The sequence below is a fragment of the Hemicordylus capensis genome, chromosome 6 (genome assembly GCF_027244095.1).
Source record: "Hemicordylus capensis ecotype Gifberg chromosome 6, rHemCap1.1.pri, whole genome shotgun sequence".
NCBI lineage: Eukaryota > Metazoa > Chordata > Lepidosauria > Squamata > Cordylidae > Hemicordylus > Hemicordylus capensis.
This window is the reverse complement of record NC_069662.1, coordinates 18,700,849-18,724,439: the sequence shown is the minus strand read 5'-3', so window position 1 is coordinate 18,724,439 and position 23,591 is coordinate 18,700,849. Positions and strand designations below refer to the sequence as shown.

Genomic DNA, 23,591 nt, shown 5'->3' with positions numbered 1-23,591 from the left:
CTTGGAGCCAGGACTCCTGAGTTCCTTGGGAATTAGGTCTGGGTGGAGCCAGGATTCTTGGGCTCCACCTTGGGAACTGCAGGTGACACTAAAGGTCACTGAGGAAGTCAGGACTCCTGCTGCTGGGTTGCCTGCGAGTCGGGTCTGCTGAGAGGCAGGACTCCTGGGTTCCTAGGGCAGGGAGCAGCCGGGTCTGGACTGGAGGTGGACCAGCATAAGGAGGCGGGGCACTGGGATCGGGTGAGGAGGAGGAGGAGGGTTGGGAGAGGGGGAGGGGGAGTTGTCCTGTCCTGTCCTGCTGAGCCAGCAGCGCGTTCCGGGTGTCGGGTGTCGCGGCAGGTGGCATCGACGGGGAGGGGAGCATGGCAGAGACACAGGGACATCCCAGCTGCCCGGGGCTGGGGAGGGGGGCACGGTGGCGTCTGACCCCCAGGCGGGGGGCAGAGCCCTCGGCCCAACCCCCTCCGGAGGTCCCTGTGCTTGGTTACCCCGCCGTTGCCATCCTCACCTGGGCAGCGAGGAAAAGAAGGAGCCCACCACCACCACCACCACCAGCACCACCCCTCCCTGCCCCCTGGAGAGGCGGGCGGACCCTCCCAGCGAAGCCAGCGGGGGAAGCGGGCTGGAGAAGGGCGGAAAGGCGGGCAGCCCCCCACGTCCCCCAAGCAAAGCACCCGAAGGGAGAGGAGCAGAAATCTCTCGTGCATTCCGGTCAGTCCGGACTCCAGTCCCGGAATCTTTTCGGGGAAGAAGGGATGGAAGAACCCCGGCTGCAGGAGGGGCGGGCGAGTGGGCTCGGGGTCCGAGTCGCGCAGGCGGCGGCGGCGGAGGAGGAGGAACGCCTGGCGGCCTTAAGAGCGGCTGCCGGCCGGGGACTGTTGGAGCTTATGGCAGCAACAGGGGCATGTTAGAGTCAGGACTCCTGGGTTCTCCCGGGAGGGGAGGCGTGAAGGCCGATGAAAAAAAATGGTAGGGTTGTAGACTTGCCACTTGTCACTCCCCGCCCCCGAGCAGGACTTCTGTTCTGTGCCTTTGAACAGGGCAGAAGCTCCACAGGTGCAGCCTTCCCTCATAACTTGATTGCTCCACCTGTTGAATTTCTCCTTGTCTTATAGCTGTTAAATTGCTGTATTTTCCCCTACCCTTCCTCTGGGAGATCCCCCTCTTGTCCTCACAAGAGCCCTGTGTGGTAGATTTACTGATTATTGGATTCTAATCCTTCTTTTCTTCCAAGGAGCTCAGGGGGGAAGCAGACAGGGGTGGTTTGTTGTTGTTTTTGCCTGCATTTTATCCTCATAACAACCCTGTGAGGTAGGTTTAAGTAGAGTGATGGTGACAGTCCCAAGGTCATCACCAGGTGAACTTTATGGCTGATTTGAACCCTGGTCTCTTTTTGTGGCCTGAATCCAGCAGTCTGGCCCGAGATAAGATATCATAGTGGATATTTTTCTTCTTCTGCTTTTCCTCATGTTCCTTTTGTTTCCTTCCCCCCTGCTGAATATCACTGGGGTCTCCCCCAGATCAGGGTTTGTAGCTGAAGGGACCTCGAAAATGACACTCTTGGCTTCTGAACGTTCAATGCTCATCCGAAGCAAGTTCCGCTCCGGTGAGTATGATCCAAGCATGGCTTTGGTTTGGAGGGTTTTGTTTTGTTTTGTTTTGTTTTTTGTGCTCTTTGTTTGTTGGCCCTTGATGTTCTCTGTTCTTTGGTTCTCCATTCATTTTTTTTTCTGGTGGTGTATAACTGTGGCAGGGTAAAAGGCTGTCTTTTCATCTTCTGTTTTAAAAATCCTTCTCACATGGGATGTTCTGCTCTATAAGAACACAACTTGGTAGCAATCAAGGCTGCATTAAAAAAAAGGGTACCAAAGAAAGCTGAATTCTGCTGTGAAGCAAATATATGCCAGTTCACTTAATTTGTATTTATACCTTATGCAAATTGACTAAATTGTCATATCTTTTCTTGTTCTGGCTGATTTTTCTTCTACTTCTGCTAGTTGTGGGGAGGGTCAAAGAGCGAATCGAAGGCAATTATTAAAATGTTATGTGTTTGCTTATTATGTATATAGTGCTATCAATGTGCATGACACTTTACAAGAGGACAGGTCCCTGCCCGAAGAGACTTACAATCTCAAATTTGCCATGGACAGGGGACAAGAGAGAAATCAGAAGGCAGTATGGAGGCAGGGGCAAACAGGGGAATAGTATGCCATTATTTCCATACTTATTCCATGTACTTTAGGCACTTGATTGAAGTAGGGTCTAGGGACTAAGAGTCGTGCCTTCTGGCCTGTGCAAGTGACCTTCGAGATGAATCCTGCTCCAGTGGTCAGACCTGTTTGTCTCTCGCTCCAGCAGCCTTTGGTGGTGCCCACAATCTCCTGTTGCATTTTGCTCCACCTTATTTAATGTAGGCAAGTATCTTGCTTGGATACTGCTGCCTTTGCCCTGCATGGGCAAAGCAACCTTCTTGCTGCACATTCAGAAATTACAGCACATGGTTTTTCTAGAATGTGTGAAGCAGCAACATTGGCTCAGTTTTTATTGTTGTTTTAATGCTAGGTCTTGCCCTTGGAGCATATGCAGAAGGAATTTTTTCTAAGTAATTCTTCCACCAAGACCTCTTTATTACTCAAAAGATAAAATACCACCCACCAGATATTACAACTTAAAACAAAACCGGTTTCAGTGTCAATACACTATCCTCACTTGTTTCTAAGCATGTGCAGAGAACATTTCCCAGTTCCCACATCACTTAGTACTGTTTTTACCTGAATCCAAAACTAGTTCCTCACCCAAAGTTCTTTAATGTTAGAAATTGAGGGGTTGTCTTAAATTCAGAGTGCTGTTCCTTTTGAGTACAGCTTGCCTAGGGAACAAGAGGCTGTTATTTCGAATCCCTGCCAGTGTGCTTCCCAGAATGTGATGAGTAAATATATATTTGTAGTCACGTATATCGGACAGTAGCGATATAAGAAGGTGCTGGAGGTGGATGCTCACTTCAGTGACAATGGCAAAAGGCATCATCTCATACTGCGCGGGAGGAAGGCAATGATAAACCACTCCTGTATTCTACCAAGAAAACCACATGGCTCTGTGGTCGCCAGGAGTTAACACTGACTCGATGGCACAATCTTTCCTTTCCTTTCCTTTTCCTTTCCTTTCCTTTCCTTCCCTTAAATTCAGGGACATCTTCTATTCAGGTAAATATGGTAGCTACAGTTTATGTGGCTTTGAGGGTGGGGCCTGCAGGTCAGAGGGTGTGGCTTCCATCCAGGCAGTGTTGAGCACATCTTTTAAATCATAGGAACTTAAGGAGCTGCCTTATACCAAGTCAGACCATTAGTATGTTCATCTAGCTCAGTATTGTCTGCACTGACTGGCAGGGCTCTCCAGAGTTTCAGGCAGGAATCTTTCCCAGCCCTACCTGGAGATGCCAGGGATTGAACCTGGGACTTACTACATGCAGAGTACATGTTCTTCCAATGAGCTATGGCTCCACCCCCTAATTAGCCTCTGCGAGTCTTTATCTGCATAGTGGGAATATTAATGGCCTACATCACAGACTTGTTGTAAGGATGAATGCATAGGGATATAGGAAAATGAATGCTGACATTGAAAATGATGGTCTTGGCTGAAAGATTTCCCTCCTCAGGATCTGTGCACAGTGTTGACCTTAGATGTGTTACTGTCTGAATTGTCTGTCTGAACAAGTTAAAATTACATCACTCCCACCCTTGGCTTATCTATATATGTAATTCTCTAAGGCGTACCAGTGGCTAATCCTGTGTGTGGCAGCTCTCGCAAGAGTTCACGAGCAGAAGCACTGTGGTGATTGGGCAGCAGATTCCATATGCAGATATGGAGGAGGAACCTGTGAGAGTGGAAGCACCATGGTGATTGGGCAGTGGAGATTCCATATGCAGATATGGAGGAGGAACCTGTGAGAGTGGAAGCACCATGGTGATTGGGCAGTGGAGATTCCATATGCAGATAGGGAGGAGGAGCCTCCGATGGTTAAGGACAGTTAGAATGCAACTGTTACTGGTTGGAAGATGTCGCTTGAAGAGGAGAGGAATCTATAAAAGGATAGTGGGCAGGGGTCTGCGAAGAGAAGGGTCGAGAGGGAGGAAAGAGCCCCTTCAGGAGAAGGAGGCTGCCATTGTGTGAATCAGATGAGGAAACAGGATGAACAAGATCTGTTAACTCGGGAAGGGAGAGAGAGAGAGAAAGAAAGAAAAAAAGAAGGGAGGGGAAGAAAGACAGAGTGGGAAAGCAATTGGAGGAGAGAGAAAGAGATAAAAAGCAGGGAGGGTAAGAGAGAAAGAAGGAAGGGCGAGGGCAGGCCCGAGCAGCCGTGGCAGCGCCTATTGGCAGCAAGGAAGGGCCCAGTCAACCACTCCTTCTGTTTGGGGCTACCGGAGAGAGGCAGGCATTGGCAGAGGGAGGCAGGCAGGTAAGAGACAGGCCTGGGCCTGTCAGTGGCCTGAGAGGAACAAGCGGCCATGGTGGTGGCGGCAGCGAGGAAGGGCCTGGTCAACCACTGCTACTGCTGCGGGGAGGAGCAGGAGCAGGGCTTGGGTGAGGGTGGGAGGTCTCTGGGGATAGGGGGCTGCAGCTTGGCCAATAGGTGCTGGCAGTGCTGCAGCTGTGACCAATTGGGGTGAGGGGATGAGGGGGATGGAAGCAACGGGATGGAGGAGGAGGAGCAGGTGAGGTGGGGAGATCTCTGAGGTGAGGGGAGCAACCAAGTGCTAGTGTGAAGATGCTCTGTACAGGTTAAGTCAGTTTCTATTAATGACATACAGAAAGAAAGGGTGGCAGAAATATGGTGCCTCCTTTGCAATCTGCTGCATGCCTGAAGCAACTGCTTTAATGGATTAAGGCTGGCCCTGGCAAGTGGCAACTAGTCCTTTGAAGGTGCAGATTCATTGCCATTCACCCTGCCATGAATATATCCAAATCATGGATAACTGGTCTGAGAGAGGCAGCGCAAACAATCTCTCTCACGTTTAAGTGGCGAGGGGGAATCAAGCACTCCCAAATATTTATACACAATCTTTGAATATTTAATTATGTAATGTTTTGTTATGATGTGAAGGGCTGGGGAGGGGAAGAGTTGCCATCTTTCATTTCAAAAATCCCAGAACCTTGGCTTGAACATCTCTAAGCATGAACTGAGTTCAGTTCTGGCAACTAGCCCAAGATTTGCCTTTCTCTGCAGATTGGGGGTGGGGCTCAGGCAGGCCTAGGAAAGGACCCGTCTTGTTCCCTAGATCTCAAGATTACCTTCAAGTTGTGAGTTAAAAAAAATGTTTTTTTAATTTTTAAAAAAGTAAATAGTTTCCTTCTTTGCCTCCTGCCAGGCCAGTCAAGCAATTTGCAGTTTTCCTACTTGCCTGGCCAGCCTAGGCAGGAGAACACAATGCAGTTCTAGGGTGACTGTGCTTGCTTTCTCTCTCTCACCAGCACACACATACACACCCCCAGACTATAAAGGCCTGTTACAGATTTGTGCTGCCTTTCTCTGACTAGAAAGAGCAGTGGTGGTAGCAGCAGGAGTTTGGGTGAGACAGTGGTAGCAAATGATGCATGCCAGGTACTAGCAGCAACAGAAGCAGAAAGTCAGGGATGTGAGTAGGAAGAAGAGTGAGCAGGATGAATCTTTGTGAGGGATGTTGCAGGTCAAGTGAATACAGCAAGGCCAAAGCAGCAGAACACACCAATTTTAGTCAGTTGTAAGGACCAATATCACACTTTCGTGAAGGAACATTGGCAGAAAGACTAGCCCAGTGATACCTCGTAATCCAGTCCTGGCCTCTGGCAGCCATTTTGTTCTGGCCCAGTCTAGTACATAGCTAGTCTACCCACAGGATTCTATGGCAGGAGTGGGCATTAGATAGCCAGGAGCTACTGGTAGCTCTCCAGGCCTAGGCCTTGCTTCTCCCTCTCTTCCCTTCCAGCCATTACTACAAATCCGATTGGCTGGCTGTGCAGGAACATGGTCACACCATTTTTAATCTCTCTTTCTTTGGGTGTTCAGGGTTGCTTTTACTTTCGCTCCCATTACTTTCTCTCCAGTTTCTTTCCCCATAAAGCAGCCTTTCTTGCTCCCCTTCTTTTCTACAGCAAAGTTCTCCAGAAATTCAGCAGATTTGATGTTAAAATCCATTCTACTGTTGATGTAAATTTTTATGGAAGCTGCCATTTTGTGATTGGTTTCCCTTCCCTAAGCCACCATTTTGTGTCTGGCTCTGCCTCTCCAAGCCACTATTTCATGCTGGTAGTTCTCAAGGTTCTAGTATATATATATTTTAAAGTAACACCTGAAAGCCTGACATCTGCCCACCTTCTGTTCTACAGTATATTGGGTATTAGGGGCTACCCTGGTGGCCTGTTAAGCTCCCTCCACTTGCCAGACACCCTGCAGAATTCATATATTTAAAACAGTAAACTGTGCTTGTCAAATACCTTATGTGTTTATATGAACATTATGGTTGTTTTAAGTGGTAGGTTTATGAGCTTTAGTTGGGGCCATTTTTAATAAGAGCCCATTTTGACTATTTAGTTTAAGAATTAAGAGTACACTTGTTTATGTTTTTATGGCTATCTTGGTTCTAATGTGTTACTGTAATAGGGAACACCAAAATTAAAGTTGATGGCTGACATAATGAAATTACTCAAAGTAGTCCCATTGAAATTAAAAGGACAAGTTCGGCAATGTCTAACTTGTTATTTTAATTTCAGTGAGTTTACTTAATTTTCCTCACCCTGTAAACTGATATTTCCTTTTAGTATTTATTAATAATTATTTAGATGCCATTCTTCTGCCATGATTCTCAGAGCAGCTTACACAACTACAAGTAAAAACCATTATAAACAATGTGACACGAAAACACTATGAAACACAGAGAAGTAGTTGTTTTTTTAAATGCAGCATAAAAAAAGAATTCTAGTCTGGGCAAATAAAACTGTTTGTACCTAGTGTCAAAAGGAATATAAAGGTAGCACCAAGTGGACTTCTTTGGGGAGGGAATTTCATAGGCGGGGCACCACATCAGAAAAGGCCCTGTCTCCTGTCAATGGTTCTCTCACTTCCTCTAGTACTGAAAAAGGTAAATATAGTGAGGGTGTTTGATGCATGTTTATTTAAATTCAGTCAATAGTTGACTGATTGATTCTTTAAAAGACAAATTATTACGCAACTGCACATTCTTTCATCAGTTGACAGCACTAGCAAAAATGTAAATCTGTGAATGTGACAAAGTTGCGCATTATACAGGTACTTGTGTCAGGATGCTGAAATTGCTAGAAGCTTCACAAAGTGAACTCTCAGTAGCAAAGCATGTGTGTGTCTCTCTCTCTCTGGGTGAAGTGGCCTTTATGTTGCATATCCAGTGGGTTTCCCAGAGCAGTTCTTTCAGTCTCTGGCCTGGGAGCTGGGGCATCTTGTGTTTCCAGCCTTTTAAATAAATAGCTTGTGGCGTCACCCCAGCTGCTGCTGACAACGGGACAAATGCCCAGGCGGGCAGGAGAGAAGGGGGCACAGGAATAGAAACGCTTGGAGCAGTCCCCACCCTCCAGAAGTATGATGTGCCTCCTGTTTGATGGCAAGACAGGGAGAGACCCATTTGGTGCTCTTCCTTGGACAAGGTTAACCTTCCCAGCACAGGAAATCATTGTGCCAGTGGACGTCTCATAGGAACATAGGAAACTGCCATATACTGAGTCAGACCATTGGTCTATCTAGCTCAGTATTGTCTTCACAGACTGGCAGTGGCTTCTCCAAGGTTGCAGGCAGGAATCTCTCTCAGCCCTGTCTTGGAGAAGCCAGGGAGGGAACTTGAAACCTTCTGCTCTTCCCAGAGCGGCTTCATCCCCTGAGGGGAATATCTTGCAGTGCTCACACATCAAGTCTCCCATTCAGATGCAACCAGGGCAGACCTTGCTTAGCTATGGGGACAAGTCATGCTTGCTAGTTGCTACCACAAGATCAGCTCTCCTCTCCTCAGAATATATACATTTTTTTAAAAGAGCCCTCCAACCACTGTTGTTTTCAAAGCAGTACACAAAGCTAATTTACATTTCTAGCACATCTGTAGTGTAGCGTCCCCGCTGCCATCTTGCTTTGCAGTCGCATTTATTTGCCATGATATGGTAAACAAAAGAGGCCATTGGTGATTATATGCCCAGATATAACAGATATGCTCTCCATTATGGTTTAATTGATCCAATTTCCATTCCACATCCAGTGGTCAGAGCAGTAGAGTCACAGAGTGGGTTGTCCAATCTTTTTGCATGAGAGGCCACACTACATTTTTTTAAAAACTTACTTAGGGAACCATGAGCAAATTTCAGAACAATAAGCTTAGAAATTGCACTTATAATGTGAAAATATTCCATGATACCACTCAGGGGCTACTTGTGATCCTGTTTCTCCAAATGGGTTTTGTCCATCCATTCCGCCCTCTGTCTCTCTCATCCGCCCATGCACGTGTTTCATCACTGGATTGGCTCAGCACATTTAAAGTATGTACACGGAACTCAGTTAGGGCTCCCCTCTTCTTCCCATCTCCAACCCCCAGCAGCCCAAAAGCACAGGAGGAATTAGTGCAGTGGTAGTGAAAGGCCCCAGGGGGAAAGGTCACTGCTGCTACTGCAGCAGTGAGCGGCCAAGGGGCAGATAGGCAGCAGGCCGAGCATGCCCAGGAGTGGGAGGCGAGAAGGAAGAGAGGTGATGGCCCTATCCACCCCAGCACAGTACCTCCAGTCACTGTTGATGGTATCTATCTTATATTTCTTTTTAGATTGTGAGCTATTCGGAGACAGGGAGCCATCTTACTTACTTACTTATTATTTCTCTATGTAAACCACTTCGGAAACATTTTGTTGAAAAGCGATATATAAATATTTGTTGTTGTGATGTTATGTGTTTGCTTGTTGGTTACATTTGTATACCAAGTTTCTGCCTTGACCAAGTCACACAAGGAGGTTTGCAGTATTAAAAAGAAAATCATTACTGAAGATTTTAAAAGTATTGTTTTCTCGGGCCATTGATAGTCTTTTCAGGCACACAGAACTTTCAGTGCTGGTCTATATAGGAGGTTTCTGGCCTGGGTGCCTCTTCTGCCTTCCCCTCAGGGCACACAGGTCTTTCGTTACCCTCTGGAAGGTGCTATTGCACTGTGGCACAAAGGGAGAGCTGTGGTGAGGTGAGGGGGTGGCATCACCATGGTGAGGAGGCAAATTGCACCTTGCCTCACAAAGGGACTTTCCTTGAGCTGCCTTTGGGATCACCCACATTTGTTTTTCCACAAAGGCAAACCAACAGCTTGCCTTTATGTTATATCTTTAGCATATTGTTCCCAATGCTAGCCAAAAAATCTCATCACTGAATTTGCCCAGCATGTTTTAGGTTTGGCAAGATGACACTTTCAATCCCTTAGACTCTCATCTATAAGCTGGGATGTCAACTTGTTCTCTTGCCGGGGGCCACATGGTGTTGTAGATGGCCTGTATCACATCTACTGCACCTGTGTTCTGTTGTATTTCTTCATTTGGTATATGGACACAAAGAGAGATTTTGCACACAGGTTGTTCAACAGCTCTTTGCATATTCGCTCATTTTTTTCTTCATCAGCTAACGTTTTTGGCCAACACTTTGCATCTAGTTCATAGCAATCACAATACTTCAGTTATAAAGGGTTTAAAAAAAAAATTCATTGAGCAGTTTGTCATCAAGAAACAGCAAATTTAGTCTGCTAAAACTGGATTATGCTGCTTTCTTGCTGTTGTACTCACCTCGAGAAGTGCTGGGGTTCGGGCAAAGTAGATGTAACTCTAAATTTCTTTGCCATTGGTTTTAAAGAAGCCTTCAGGATAGAACTCATTATTCGCCCGTTTTGTTTGAGATATGCATTCCCAGTCTGATTTCACATTCTTTTTGTTCCAATGGCTACATTTCCCTCTCCAATTCCATTGTACTCTTAAGAAGTATTTTACATTGTGATGGAGGAGGAAGTAGATTGCTAGGCCCTAAAATGAATCGGCCGCCTTTGAGCATTCTACTCAAAGTCTGAAGTTACTCGGGAAAGTTTGAAAGAACAGTTGGAAGGGCCCAGTCTTCCTCCTCCATCTTGCCTACCAGCATAAATAGTGTGCACTGGAGCAAAAGAATGCTACAAGCTGTGTCCTGCTTCTCCTGGCATGCTCTGCTTAATGCTGGCCAGTAAGCACCGCAATCAAAAATACTCTGCTTTCATGTCTGACATGCAGATTAATGAAGTGCAGGGCGCTTTCCAGACTAGACCCTACAATGGGGTCAGGACGTATCTCAGAAGTGTGCTTCTACACTTCCTGCGTTGTGACACCACGGTCCCTACGTGGACAGCAGGGTGCCATTCACATTTCCAATGCCTTGTTTCGAATTTAATCACTGCGATATAGAGCTAGGATGTCGTATATCCAGCGTGAAAAAGTTGCTGTTTTTTCAGTTTGTTAGTTGCTGCGAGACTGCTCCCCCTGCTGTTTACGTTTCGAATGTGACTTGCCTGGAGGCATTTTGCTGCTGATGAGCAGCTAATCTGGAAAGTGCCCTGGTGCTATGGGAGAAGTGCTGGTACTTAACTAACTCAGCTCTATTGCTTGCTCATTGGGGCAGGCGGGCAAATTTAGATGACCTTCCCTTCCCTTGGAAGAGCTCTGTGCCACGTGATAATATGTCCCTGAGGGACATACAGCCCTCAGGGACATATTTGAGGTGGCACAGAGCGCTTTCAGGGAAAGGGAAGTTGTAGAAATTCACACACGCACCCTGTGCAAGTGCTGATGCACCGTTAGTCTGGAACTCTACTGAACTCTACTGGAACTCTACCAGCACATCTTCTGTAGCACTGGTGCTCCGTTAGTCTGCATGTCAACCAGTGTCTCTTCATTCCCAGTATTCTCTGTTTAATGGAGAGGTGTATGAGCAGAATCAGGATGGGCAGCCCACTTGGGGTGTACAGTGCTGCCCGCCTCAAAGCTGCTCACAGAAATCAAGTAAGGGGTGGCCAGACTGAATGTAAGTGACAATCTAGAATAATAATTTTCAAGTTGGAAAGGACCTTGGCAGGGGTGGGGGTGGTGTCTTCTAGTCCAGCCCTCTGTTCAGATCAGGAGGTTGAGAATCTAGCTAAGAATATTAAATGAAGACTGGCTTGTTCCTTGCTGATGTGCAGTTTGAGGTGATGATAATAAAGACCTTGGTTCTGTTGCATCATCTGTTTTAAGTTAACATGTTTTTATTAGCTTGCTTTTACTTGTCAGTTTAATTTATGGTTTTAATCTCAACCACTGTTGGACAAACTCCCCACAGCTCAATTCAGAACAGGATAATTACGAGCTTTCTCAGCGAGGGTTAAGGGGGAAAGAACCTCATCTGTTTTCTGGGAGTCCCCCACAGCCCATAATGTTAGTGTCTGCATGCTAATGCTGCCCTGCACATGCACCTTATTATATTTCCCTTTGGGAACTGTGAGTTCCTAGCACCGGCCGTGGCAGAGAGCCACTTGGAATCACAGAGCAAGTATTACTTTGAAAATAAGGCGCTTAATATTAAATCTGCCTACAAAGCAGCAGCAGGCTTTGCGCACCTGCTCTGCTGAATGCTGACCACATATGCACAGAATCTTGCAAAATCTCATTTTAAATTCCAAGCTGGAAAAGAATTTTTGGGAGAAATACTACTCAATTCAATATACAGCTGAACATTATAGACCAAACAAATTCATATTCTGTTCAGGCAAATGATGAACTTTGGCAACATCTCTATGCTTCTCAAGCTGTTATATGCGTACCTCTTTGATTACTTTGCTTTGCATACTTATTGCCTTTCTATCCCACCCCCTTCTCCATGGAGCTCAGGGCCACACACATAGTTCTCCCTCCCCCAAATTTAGCTTGACTCTAACCCTGTGAGGTAGGTTAGACTGAGAGATAGTGGCTGATGGGACTGGGGATGGAATGTGCATGCAGTTGTGCAAGTGCACTTCTGTGCAAATGCAAAAACTGTCCAAATGCAGTGGTGCAAAAGCACATTTATTATTGGCCATGTTATTGCATTGCTTGGTTTGTGCAATTTTTTTCATTTGCGCAAGAGCACACGTCAGGGGTGTAGCAGAATTGGAGTGGGACCTGGGACAGAGAGTGAAGATGGGCCCTTGTCCACCCCACCTTCTTCTTTATAGAGGTCCAAGGCGGAGAATAAAGAGCAAGCTGTCACCCAGCTAGTGGGTCTCCTCCCTCAGGGGCCCAGGGACATTTGTCCCCCTTTATTCAATAGTAGCTATGCCCCTAGCACATATGTGACTTCACACACATTACATTATAACACACACGGAACATTGCACAGTATTCTGCAAAAATTGTGCAATAATATGGCCATTGGAAATAATGGCTGTACTATTGCGCAGTTCCACTAGCCCAATGTTTGCGTCTGTGCAACATTGCAAACTGCGTGCATGTCGCATTACAATGCACGCAGAATGTTGCGCAGTATGTCAGCCAGTGACTGGCCCAAAGTGGCCCAATGAGCTTCACACCTGTGTGGGGATTGGTTCTCTTTTGGTTCTGGTTTTCTTTCGTCTGCAAATGGTTTTAGGATTCTGATTCTGGAATTCTAAACTTGATGTTTTTACTGCTATTTTTTCTCATGCCTTGTGGGCAATACAAACAAATGTCCTACCTTGTCTCTGTTTTTCATCTCCCTACAGTACTCCAGCTGCGAATGCAACACCGGAGGTCCCAAGAGCAACTCTCTGAACGTCATCTGCTTCCAGGTGAATTCCGAAAAGGGACAGGGAGTCACATGGCAAAGAGGCCTGGGCCTGAGGGGGGATTCCAGCATGGACGTGGGGGAGAGAGATAGGTGCCAGAGGAAAGGCGGGTTTTCCAGTTGTAAGGTATAGTTGCCAGTAACAGTAGCAGAATAATAGGCTGAAATCAACATCCTGTTGTGGAGATGAAGTGAAGGGGAAAGCTGTAAGAAATCAACAGATTTCTTACATGCCATGGAATTGTTGAAGATACAGAAAACTTAAGAAGAAAGTTGGCAAATCTCTTCGGGGCATCTTGTAAGGAAAAAAAGTGGGAGATCTCCTAATATATGTTCAGAGACCGCTGTCTCTGAATAACAGCTGTTGGCGGGCAGCAGCAAAGAAGGGTTATTGCCTTTACACCCTGCTTCCTGGAGGAATCTAACTGGGCATTATGGGGAACAGGATGTTGGACTAAATGTTTATTTGGTCATGATCAGATCCAGCAGCAAAGCTCTAATGTTCTTGATCAGGGAGGGAGAAGATGTTCAGATCACTAAAGTCTTTCCACTACCCACATGTTTCCAAGGTTTCACCCACTATGAGGACTAGAAACTTAGGATCTTTTTAAAAATCAACAATGAGGACTTCAATGTGTTGAATTGTACTCTAGATAGCAAATTCACACATGTGATGAAATTATGGACATAAAGGATATAAACAGCCTTGAATAGTTTATAGATTAAGAAGGTGATGCTAAGAGTCTTTGATTTGTCTGAGGCCACATGGTTGATTCAGGACCAGGGCTTAGCTAGGATTTGAACTTAAACCTCTTATTCTGTGACAAGAAGCCCACAATCTGATTTGGCAGAAAACCACCTCTTCACAAATGTTAGTTGTTTCCTTCTTTGGAAGTCCAAAATTTTCTTAAATATGTTCTGAAAGGGGAAGATAACCTGTAAATGGAAAATATACTCTAGTGATTATGCTAAACTAACTGTAATTCCAGCATCAAACAAAGTTGAGTCTCTTTCAGAGGGCCTTTGGGTTTCTCTGATACCTGACTCAAAATCTTTTGGATTTTTTGTGTGATAGTTTATATTCCCCACAACAGAACAGAACAGAACAGAACATAAAAACAGAAACAAGAGGGATTTTTTTTAAAAAATAGTAGAGCCTATTTAGATCTTTAGAGCTCCTGGTGGCGCAGTGGTAAAACTGCTGCCCTGTAACCAGAAGGTTACAAGTTCGATCCTGACCAGGGGCTCAAGGTTGACTCAGCCTTCCATCCTTCCAAGGTCGGTAAAATGAGTACCCAGAATGTTGGGGGCAATATGCTAAATCATTGTAAACCGCTTAGAGAGCTCCGGCTATAAAGCGGTATATAAATGTAAGTGCTATTGCTATTGCTATTGCTACATATTTTAATTTATTGTAAGCCACCTGGTTGATTTTTTTTAACTAAAAAGAAGTAAAACCCTTGTAATGTATCCTGTATCAATCCTCCAGCACTCAACAAACCCCTCATGACCTTCTCGCAGCCCAATGGGACGCAGAGCCAGAACAAGGTGAGTATAAATAGCAATATTTTAATAATAATAAATAATAAATGGGATTAAATTATTCTAGCCACATGTTGAGAGTATTGCTGGGGCCAGGTTTCCCCTAACATGCCATTAGATGGGCTGTTTTCAAGGGGTCAGGTCTCTGATCATTGAGAAGGCTTCTCAAGAGAGTTTCACCTTCCTCACCAGCCACTCATTAGAAGCTAGATCTGGTTCTCCTGGGTGCTTTCCAGATTACACACTTACAACTGTGTCACTACTGTCCACTAAGTGTGCTTCCGGTACTGCCTGTGTTTCGACATTGCATTCCCTGGGCTGTCAGCAAGGTGTCGTTCACATTTCCGATGCCTTCTTTCGGATTTCATCCTTGCATTTTAGTCCTACAACGTTGCATGAACACTGCAAAAAAAAAAAAAAAAGCAAAAAAAAGCTGTATTTTCCCATTGTAGGAGCGTTGTGCAAGCTATTTACATTTTCAAAATGATCCTGCCAAGCCGAAGTATTTTACTGCTGAACAGTGTGTAATCTGGAAAGCATCCTGGAGCTTTTCCAAAGTTCCTTTTTCGAGGCTTTGGAATGTTGAATGTGCTTGATACATTATTGGGGCTGGTGGGAGACTGGTTGCCTGGCTGTTTTGTTTCTGATGCAGTTCCCTCTGCTTCTCCTCAGGCCAATGAAATTGCAAAGCTGAAAGTCCCGCCCCGGCCCCACAAGTCCAGCACTGCTAAGGGCCAGCTGGCAGAAGGTAGGGCATCACTTCCATGTTGGTCCCATTCGCCTTTGCCAGTCCTGCTGAAGGATGACAACAAAAGGCTCTTAAAATTAATTTTTTTTAAAAAAATTAAAAACTCAGGAGCATTGTATGGTGTCACTTGCTTTTTTACTTGACTTCATCCATTCTTCCTTCAGAAATTCTAGGAGTCCTGATGGTCAGATCCCCTCCCTTTTTCAGCCTTTTAAGCTATCTTTCTTTCCATGGAACCCAAGTTTCCAGAGTTCCTGCATCTTATTTTCTGAACTGCATTTCCCTAGTGGCAAAAGCAGATGATATTTTGTCTGGAACCTCTATACTTTTCTCTTAGAACTTCGAGCTCGATGCTGAATGTTGGTGATCCCTCACCCACTAGAACTGCTTAATATTTTTTGGCACTCTCTGCTAATCATGATCAAGGTCTTGGCTTGATTTGGAAGTGGGCTCTGCAAATGTAGCTATTTTCCAAAAATTTGGAAGATAGCCTTTTCTCTCTCTCCTGAGCTCAGTTCCAAAACTCAGATCTTGTTTCCACTCACAGTGACATCATCAGAAATGTGATAAAGCTCTGAACATCTATCCCCATCTACCACCAGCCCCTGGATCCTGCCAAAGTACCCTCTTCCTTTTCCACTAATCTGGTGGTGACAGAATTCCTTCTTTCCTCCCTTTCTGGCACTTTGAACACCGAAATGGCAGCATCTCAGGTGCCAGGAACCCTGGAAAATATAGATTTCTAGGGCATTTGAATCCTTAGTAAAAAATGTTTATTGGGGGATGGGGAGAAAGATAGGATCTCTGCTCTTTTCCAGGTCTTGAAAACTACATTTCCCAGGGTCCCTATGGCACTGTTGTTGCAAAGTTCAAGGCACTTAAGAGGAAGGAGGTACTTTGTTTACGTACTGAGATTCAGAAAAACATTAGGGGAAATGCTGCTTTATTCACAGTGCATCTGAGCATTATGAGCTAGATAAACTCGTATTCTGAGCCTGAACCTCACACAAACTAGGGATGTGCACGGACCCGGCAGTTCTGCCGGTTTGACGGCAGGGCATATCTAGCTTTAAGAGCGGGGGACAGTGCACTTACCCCTTGAGCCGGTGTGCGCAGGTGCATCGGAGACTTCCGGTCATATCCGGACAACGAGGGCAATGGGGCGGCAGGGAGGTACGCTGCCACCCCGATGGACTTTTTAAAAAATGGACGCTGGCAGGGAAAAAGCGGCGAGAGGGGTAAGTGCACCCTCCCCCACTCTTAAAGCAGCATCCCTGCCACCTTTGAGCCTTCCTGCCGCTGTTCCGTGCACATCCCTAATACAAACTACGTAAGTTTGAATCCTGAATTATGAGCTTCAGCAACATCACTGTTCAGTTTAGGTCTATTTCTGCTGGTTTTTACCACTGGACTCCCTTCTTCCATTTACCACCCTGAATATTCCAGATCTATGGTTTATTTAATCTGGGTGCTTTCCAGATTAGCCGCACAACAGCAGCAAAATGCTTCCATTCAGGCAAATTGCATTCAAAACATAAATAGCAAAATGCCCAGCATGGGGAGCAGTCTCGCGAAAACTAACAACCCGAAAAAACAGCAACCTTTTTATGCCGGACATTCAACATTATAGCAATAAATCGCAGTGATTAAATTTGAAACAAGGCATTGGAAATATGAACGGCACCTGCTGTCAGTCTAGTGCTGTGGTGTCACAGGACAGTGGTGTCACAACACAGGAAGTGTGGAAGCACACTTCAGAGATTCATCGTGACCCCGTTGCAGGGTCTAATCTGGAAAACAACGTGAACTGAATGATATCCATCAGTGCTTAAGTCCTATTCTCTACTGCTAACTCCCCCAAGACTGGAGTTTATTCTTACAAGATGTGTTAGTGTCCACTATTATTACTACTATTAAGAATATTTATATACCACTTTTCAATCAAAAACATGATCAAAACCATTTACGTAGCAAAAGAAATGAGAAGATTGTTATCTGTCTTACAGGAGTTCACAATCTTTAAAAACAGAAAAGGCAAACTGCTTTCATACAGCAAGAAAATGTAGGATATTCAAAGTTTTCATGCAAGTTCCAAACTCAGTCTTAATTTCTGCAGGCTTCTGCACTACTTGCCTAGTGCAGTCTTACCCTCTGTACACATGATGAACAGATTTTCTCTGTGTCAGCCAACTATCAGAGCTCTTGCATTCTGAGAAGAACCTGTCTCTTTTCATTACCATTTGTGGCAACCAGGTAAAAGGGCGGGTTCTTCTTGTAATGCAAGAACTTGCCAGCAGATGGTGTGCCAGAAATTGTGCAAGGTCTCCGCTCGATGTGTATACAGAAGGCAAGATTGTGCTAGGAAGTAGTGCAGAAGCCTGCAGTAGCATGTGTGCAAGGAGTAAGGGGTTGGAACTTTTTTGAAAGCTTTGAATATCCTGCCTTTTATTGCTACATGAAATTGGCCACAGTGGGCAGGATCCAGACGAAGTTAGCCATCATTAAGCACTGAAATAAATAAGACATGACTAACTTAAGTCCCAGTGATTTCAGTAGGACTTCTGTAATGACTTTGTTTGGATCCTGCCTAATGTCTGTCTGCTAGAATGGACCAGACATTGGAGACAAACGGGGGATGAGTGTATCCATCATAGCCTGTTTGTTTCTGGGAGTATCTAGCTGGAGACTGAATTAGATGGAATTTCAGCCTGCTCCAGCAAAGCTGTTTCTCTGTTCTCTTTTCTACTCTGCATGAACTCTCTACTCCCTCCCCTCCCCTCCAGTGCCTCCAGGTGACCCTTCTGAGCTACAAGACAAAAAGGCTCGCCTGGCTGAAGACCTGAGTGAGAAGATCCTCCACCGCCCTGGACCACTTGAGCTGGTGAAGAAAAATATCCTCCCCTTGGACCCAGGCCTCAAGAATGCCATGACAGGTGATGACTTGAATGCTTCAGAAAGAGGACTGCTGATTAAGGCTCCTTCGAGATGACGACAAACTGCACTATGTGAGAAGCTTTTGTGTGAGTTCCAAGGTGTGAGTTTACTTGGCTTCCACACACTCTCTCAGGCTTTTGTCTTCCTCCCCAGCACAAATTCATGCTCTGTCCAGATGCAGAGCAGGGTTCTTGTGTGATTTTTGCAGCACCACCTGCTAGCCAGCTCTTGCTTTCTGAGTATTGATTACTACTGGGTTTTGGGTTTTTTTTGACAAATAGGGGGAAATGTGGGTTCTTCTTGGAAAGCAAGAGCTGGCCAGCAGGTGGAGCTGCAAAAATTGCAGAAGGACCCTGCTCTGCATCTGAACAGAGCACCAATTTTTATCAGGAAGGAAGACAGAAGCCTGAGAGAGTGTGTGGAGGCTGAATAAATTTGTGCTTCAAAAAAACTTGCCACATAGTGCAACTTATGGCCATCTAGGAGAACCCTACATGGATGAAATGAGAAGCCAGCAGCATTTCTGTTGGGGATGGAGGAGGAATTCTGTAGCTGGGAATGGAGGAGGGTAGTCCTAGTGAGATGGGGAAGGACTGTGGAGTTATCTTGCAGAAGGTTGCATATTAGGACAGAGGAAGCTGAACTGGGGGCAAGCAAGTGGATGTGAAAAACTGGATTTGAATCCCACCTCCAGCATAGACCTGTCATGCAGCCTTGTACAACTCCTTCTTGTTTGGCCTTAGTTTCTCACCTGCAAAATGGGAATATCAGCAATAGTGTTGTTATGATGGAAAATGTGACAGAAATTGTGGGAGTAGCCACAACAGTTGGACATTGTCCGTCTCCCTTGGCTGATGTAATGTTCACAGAACAGGGTTGGAATCCCTGCTCTGTTCACACCGACTATGTTGGCCTCTTGCTCTCTCTGGGCCTAAGTGTGTGAAGATAAATGAGCTGCGAAAGCACAGTGAGGAGCAGGCATAGCTCAGCAGCAGAGCACATGCTTTGCAGAAAGTTCCTGGCCACTCCAGCCAATGACACATCTTGGCTTCAAAGGCTAGGAAAGAACTCTGCCTGACCTCTTGGAGAGCTGTTACCGGTCAGAGCTTATAGTCCTGGGCTAGATGGGCCAACGGTCTGACTCAGTATCAGGCTAAGGATGTGCACTAGTTTGTGCAATCTTGGGAGGGTGGTTGCTTTAAGGGACAGGGAAGGTGCTACCTGTCAGCCCCTCCCCCGCCGTTTCCCCCCACTAGCGCTCTCCAAAAAAGCAGGCATACTGGGCTGCAGTGTTCCTGCTTGCAGCCCAAATCGGCATCACCACGCTCATGGCCGATGCATGGGCAGGGGCTGACAGACAGCGTATTTCCTGTCCCTTAAAGCAAACCCCCCCTTGCCCTTTGAACTGGCTCCGATGCCAGCGGACCAAACCAGTTTGGCACTCCAGGAAGGGAGTGCCAAACAGGTTCCATGCACAACCCTATATCAGGCAACCTCATCCCTCTGCAAAATGCCATAGGATTAGAAAGAAAGGAGCAAGAATGGCCCTTTTATGTTCTACTGTAGTAACACATTTCCTTCCTTCCTTCCTTCCTTCCTTCCTTCCTTCCTTCCTTCCTTCCTTCCTTCCTTCCTTCCTTCCTTTTCTTTCTCTCTCCCTCTCTCTCACCACACCATCTCCAGATGGAGCTCCTGCTGCTCCCGACTCCTTCAGCTTTGAGGAAGATCTCAGTAGTTCATCTTCATCTTCCTCCTCCTCCTCCCCGTGCTTTGCACTCTCTCCTGGAAGTGCCCCTGGCCATCCTTCCTCCTCCTCCTCCTCCTTTCAAGTAAGCAACTGCATATAGTGAGGTGCATGTGCAGGTGTGTTGGTGTGTGCCTGCAAGCCTGTGTATGGATGGCACAGGAAAAGGTGGAAAGGAGAAAGACATAGGAAGCTGCCTGATACCAAGTCGGACCATTGGTCCATCAAGGCCAGTATTGTCTGCAGTGACTGGCAGGGGCTCTCCACAGTATCAGGCAGGAGTCTGTGGTCCTAGGTTCTATGTAAACCACCCTGAGAACCGTTGAAAAGCAATATATAAATATCCGTAGTCGTAGATGTTTCACTAGCTGGTTCCGCTAAATTGGGTGCTTGCGTTTTCCAGACGAGTGTTGTTGCACTGGTGGAGCAGGGTGCACTTGTGCCTCCTGCTATGAAACCGCTTCCTCAGTCCACAGATGTTGCAGGGAATAATTTAGAGCTATTTGCTCTCCTTCTTGTGCAAGCACAAAGTGGACTGAGCATGCAAGGGATGGAGCCACTTTGAGTGTTCGCTTATCTACATAACCTTCTTGCGTCTGCTGCACTAGATGCCAGCCACTGCCTTCAACCATTTCAGGCCTGGGATCCACCTTTGGTCCCCAGTCTGCAACCCCACATTTATTTGTTCACTGCAGACATCCATCTTTCTCTCTCCCTTCTCTTATTTCTGTTTTATCCTTCTCTGAAAATATCTTGAACATACAGAGAAATGGTGCCACTGATGTAGCCCCTGTTTGGCCCGGCTGTAACTCACTTAAAGGTCTAGGAGGAGAGCTGGTCTTGTGGTAGCAAGCAGGACTTGTCCCCTTTGCTAAGCATGGTCTGCCCTGGTTGCTTATAAATGGGAGACTACATGTGTGAGCACTGCAAGGTATTCCCCTTAGGGAATGGAGCCGCTCTGGGAAAAGCACTTGCCTGCTTGCTTCCAGAAGGTTCCAAGTTCCCTCCCTGGCAGCATCTCCAAGTTAGGGCTGGGAGAGACTCCTGCCTGCAACCTTGGAGAAGCTGCTGCCAGTCTGGGTAGACAATACTGAGCTAGATGGACCAATGGTCTGACTCGGTATATGGCAGCTCCCTATGTTCCTATGTCCCAGACTCTCAGCCTAACAGCTGAAGACAGTTGCTCATCCAGGCCAAATTCCTTGGGGGAAAAACCCCAAGTATTGGCAAGTATGGAGGACAACATCAGAGGCTCCAGTGATAATGAGAAGTAATAAAATGCAAAATGTCTCATGTGGTGGAAAAATTATGAATGAATGAATGCTTTATTACAATCATTGGACAGTTATATATACAAAAACAGATGATACTACATCCAGATAAGAAGTAAATCATACAGAATACATGAAATTGTATTGGAAGCCAATAAGGGGCACCATTCAGCCTCAAAAAATGTGAACTTTGGTTTTGAGGTGTGGGTGTATATCCAACATATGTGTGGCCCTACTGCCCTCTGCAGGGCACTTTGGAACATCACAGGGCACATGAGCAACACAGGACCTCCCCCCCCCAACACACATTATTTCCTAAAACCTTCTGCACAGCAGAACCCTCCAATAAGTAGCTCACTAGGTCTGCTCCTGATTCTTGGGGGTGCTGGAGGAGGGGGAGTTAGTGCTGCCACATTGGGTTAAAGTGACCATTAGGATCAGAGTCCCTTGGAGGCTGTGAGTGTGAAGCAAAATGACCCAAGGAAAAATAGGTTTGGGCACTGCTGGATGGGACTAAGAGGTGCAGCAGGATCGGGGAGCCAGAACCCTTCAGTTCTGTTTTCCACCGTCTCTCCCTGCAGCTGGACCTATCTCCAATCCTCACAGATCAACAGCCCCCTGTGTCATCATCCACCTCGGAGGCCGAGTTCCCTCTCCCAGGGGGGAGCCCCCTCACCAAGCCTTCGATTTCTCTCCTCAAGGTAAAAATTGTTTATTGTTATTTATTGCTGTGCTTTATAAGTTAGATTTTTGTAAAGCTGGTATTTTAGTGGAATGATTGCACATAAACCATCCCATGGAAAATAGATGGCTGGTGGTTTTTTTTCTTATTTATTTATTTTATTTTGTACACAAATTTCCTGTTCTTCCTCCGAGGAAGAAGAGCGGTGTACCTTGTTTGTGTTTATCCTCACAACAACTCTGTGGGGTAGGTTAGGCCGAGAGAGGTAACTGGGCCAGAGACACCCAGTGAGTTTCATGGCTGAACAGGGATTTGAACTTAGGCCTCCTTGGTCCTAGTTTCCACGTTTTAGCCCCTCCCCTGCTGCTGGCCACTGGTGAATGTTGCCCAATGCTTGCCAATGCTTGCTCAATGCTTCCAAAGGAAAAAAATGCAGCAATCCTGCCTAGCTCCAGACTGCCTGCTGCTCTAACCCACTAGGCCCCACTTCCTTTGAAGAGTCTTAACTTGGTCCTTCCTAAGATGCCTCTCTCTCTCTTTTGTCCTCAGGCCCCACCCAAGGTCCCCGAGGCCAGGAAACCTCCACGCCCCAAGAAGGCCAAGGAGCCCCGACCCAAGGTGAAGAAGCTCAAGTACCACCAGTATATGCCCCCAGACCAGAAAGGGGAGCAGGCGTCAGTGCCCATGGATGCCGCCTATGCCCGCCTCCTGCAGCAGCAGCAGGTCTTCCTGCAGCTCCAGATTTTGAACCAGCAGCAGCAGCCAACACCAACGTCGCCGGCCACCTTCTGTGTTCAAGCCCTGCATGCCGTCCCAGCCAGGTAGCCATTTGCCTCCGATGGGAACAGCACTAGGGTGTCTACAGAAGTGGTTTACCACGACTACTGGGCCTATCTCTGTCCACACTGCAGGCTGGGAGCTCCCCCAACAGGCCAACACCGTCTCTTGCTTTTCTTCCAAAGCACAACTAAGACTGAGACAGGTTGGGAGGGGCAGCCAGACTTTCACTTTTCTGTCTCTCTCTTTTCCTTTTCACGGTAGTGCTCCAGATCAAGCGCTGAGCTTTTCAGGGACCCCTGCCCCACCAAGTGGGCCTCCTCCACTGCCTCTTTCCTCTCCAGCCACTCCAGCCTCCTCTTCACCACCCAAACCGGAACTGCTCCCTGCCAACTTGGAGGAGCTCACGGTAAGTTGGAGCAGCAGCCTGCAGAAGGGCTGGCTGCTGCCACCCCCACCCACCCCCAGTGGCTGCTGCCACCCCCAGCTGAAATCTGGCAGTCGCAATGGATTCTACAGCAGTTATTCTGCAAATGGCTGCTTCAGCTACATAAGTTGTTCGGTTTCTGAAAGCCAGATTTTCAAAGAATCTGGAATTACACAGGGAGGTCCGAAGAGGAAGGACCGCGTGAATGAAGAGATGTGAATCAGAGCCCTTAAAAAAACAAAGATGTGTAATCAGAGGCCTTGCTTCAGGTGGCCTCAGCTTTGGAGGCCAGGCAGGTAGTGAGTGGGGAAAAGGTCTTCTCAGTGTTGGCTCCCCAACTGTGGAACGTTGCAGGTTGCTCTCCTGGCACCTAGTCTGATTCATTTTAGGCACTAGGCAAAGACTGTTTTAATGTATATATTCACCCAGGCTTTCCATCACTTTTAGAGCTGATGTTTTATGGCATCTTCTTAGTAGTTCCCACTGGTATTTGTTATGTTTTTATTTATTTTTATTTAACATGGTTTTGTTTCTTGTTTATAAGACAGTTTGGGAACATCCATTTAGAAGTGGGATTTTAAATAAATCAAAGAGGAAGGAGAGAAGGATATGAAGAAGAGAGGACAGATGGCCAATAGGAAGCACGAAGAAA

General features: G+C 46.4%; 1 protein-coding gene across 5 annotated transcripts in view; it reads left to right on the top strand.

The window, feature by feature from the left end:
• The first annotated feature begins 201 nt into the window (after window positions 1–201).
• Window positions 202–23,591, top strand: part of MAMSTR (MEF2 activating motif and SAP domain containing transcriptional regulator) — a 32,609-nt gene continuing 9,219 nt past the window's right edge. The window contains exons 1-10 of one of the 5 annotated variants that reach the window (XM_053264074.1): window positions 202–240; window positions 1,521–1,606; window positions 12,753–12,818; window positions 14,304–14,362; window positions 15,029–15,104; window positions 17,888–18,037; window positions 19,722–19,867; window positions 21,635–21,754; window positions 22,285–22,556; window positions 22,777–22,921. In XM_053264074.1, the coding sequence (XP_053120049.1) occupies window positions 1,552–1,606; window positions 12,753–12,818; window positions 14,304–14,362; window positions 15,029–15,104; window positions 17,888–18,037; window positions 19,722–19,867; window positions 21,635–21,754; window positions 22,285–22,556; window positions 22,777–22,921 (1,089 nt within the window). In that variant the 5' untranslated portion in view covers window positions 202–240; window positions 1,521–1,551. Of the gene's footprint in view, window positions 241–355; window positions 712–826; window positions 970–1,520; window positions 1,607–4,712; window positions 4,921–4,994; window positions 5,299–12,752; window positions 12,819–14,303; window positions 14,363–15,028; window positions 15,105–17,887; window positions 18,038–19,721; window positions 19,868–21,634; window positions 21,755–22,284; window positions 22,557–22,776; window positions 22,922–23,591 lie in introns of those variants that run through there. The other 4 variants (XM_053264071.1, XM_053264073.1, XM_053264075.1 and 1 more) reach the window with 4 other exon arrangements.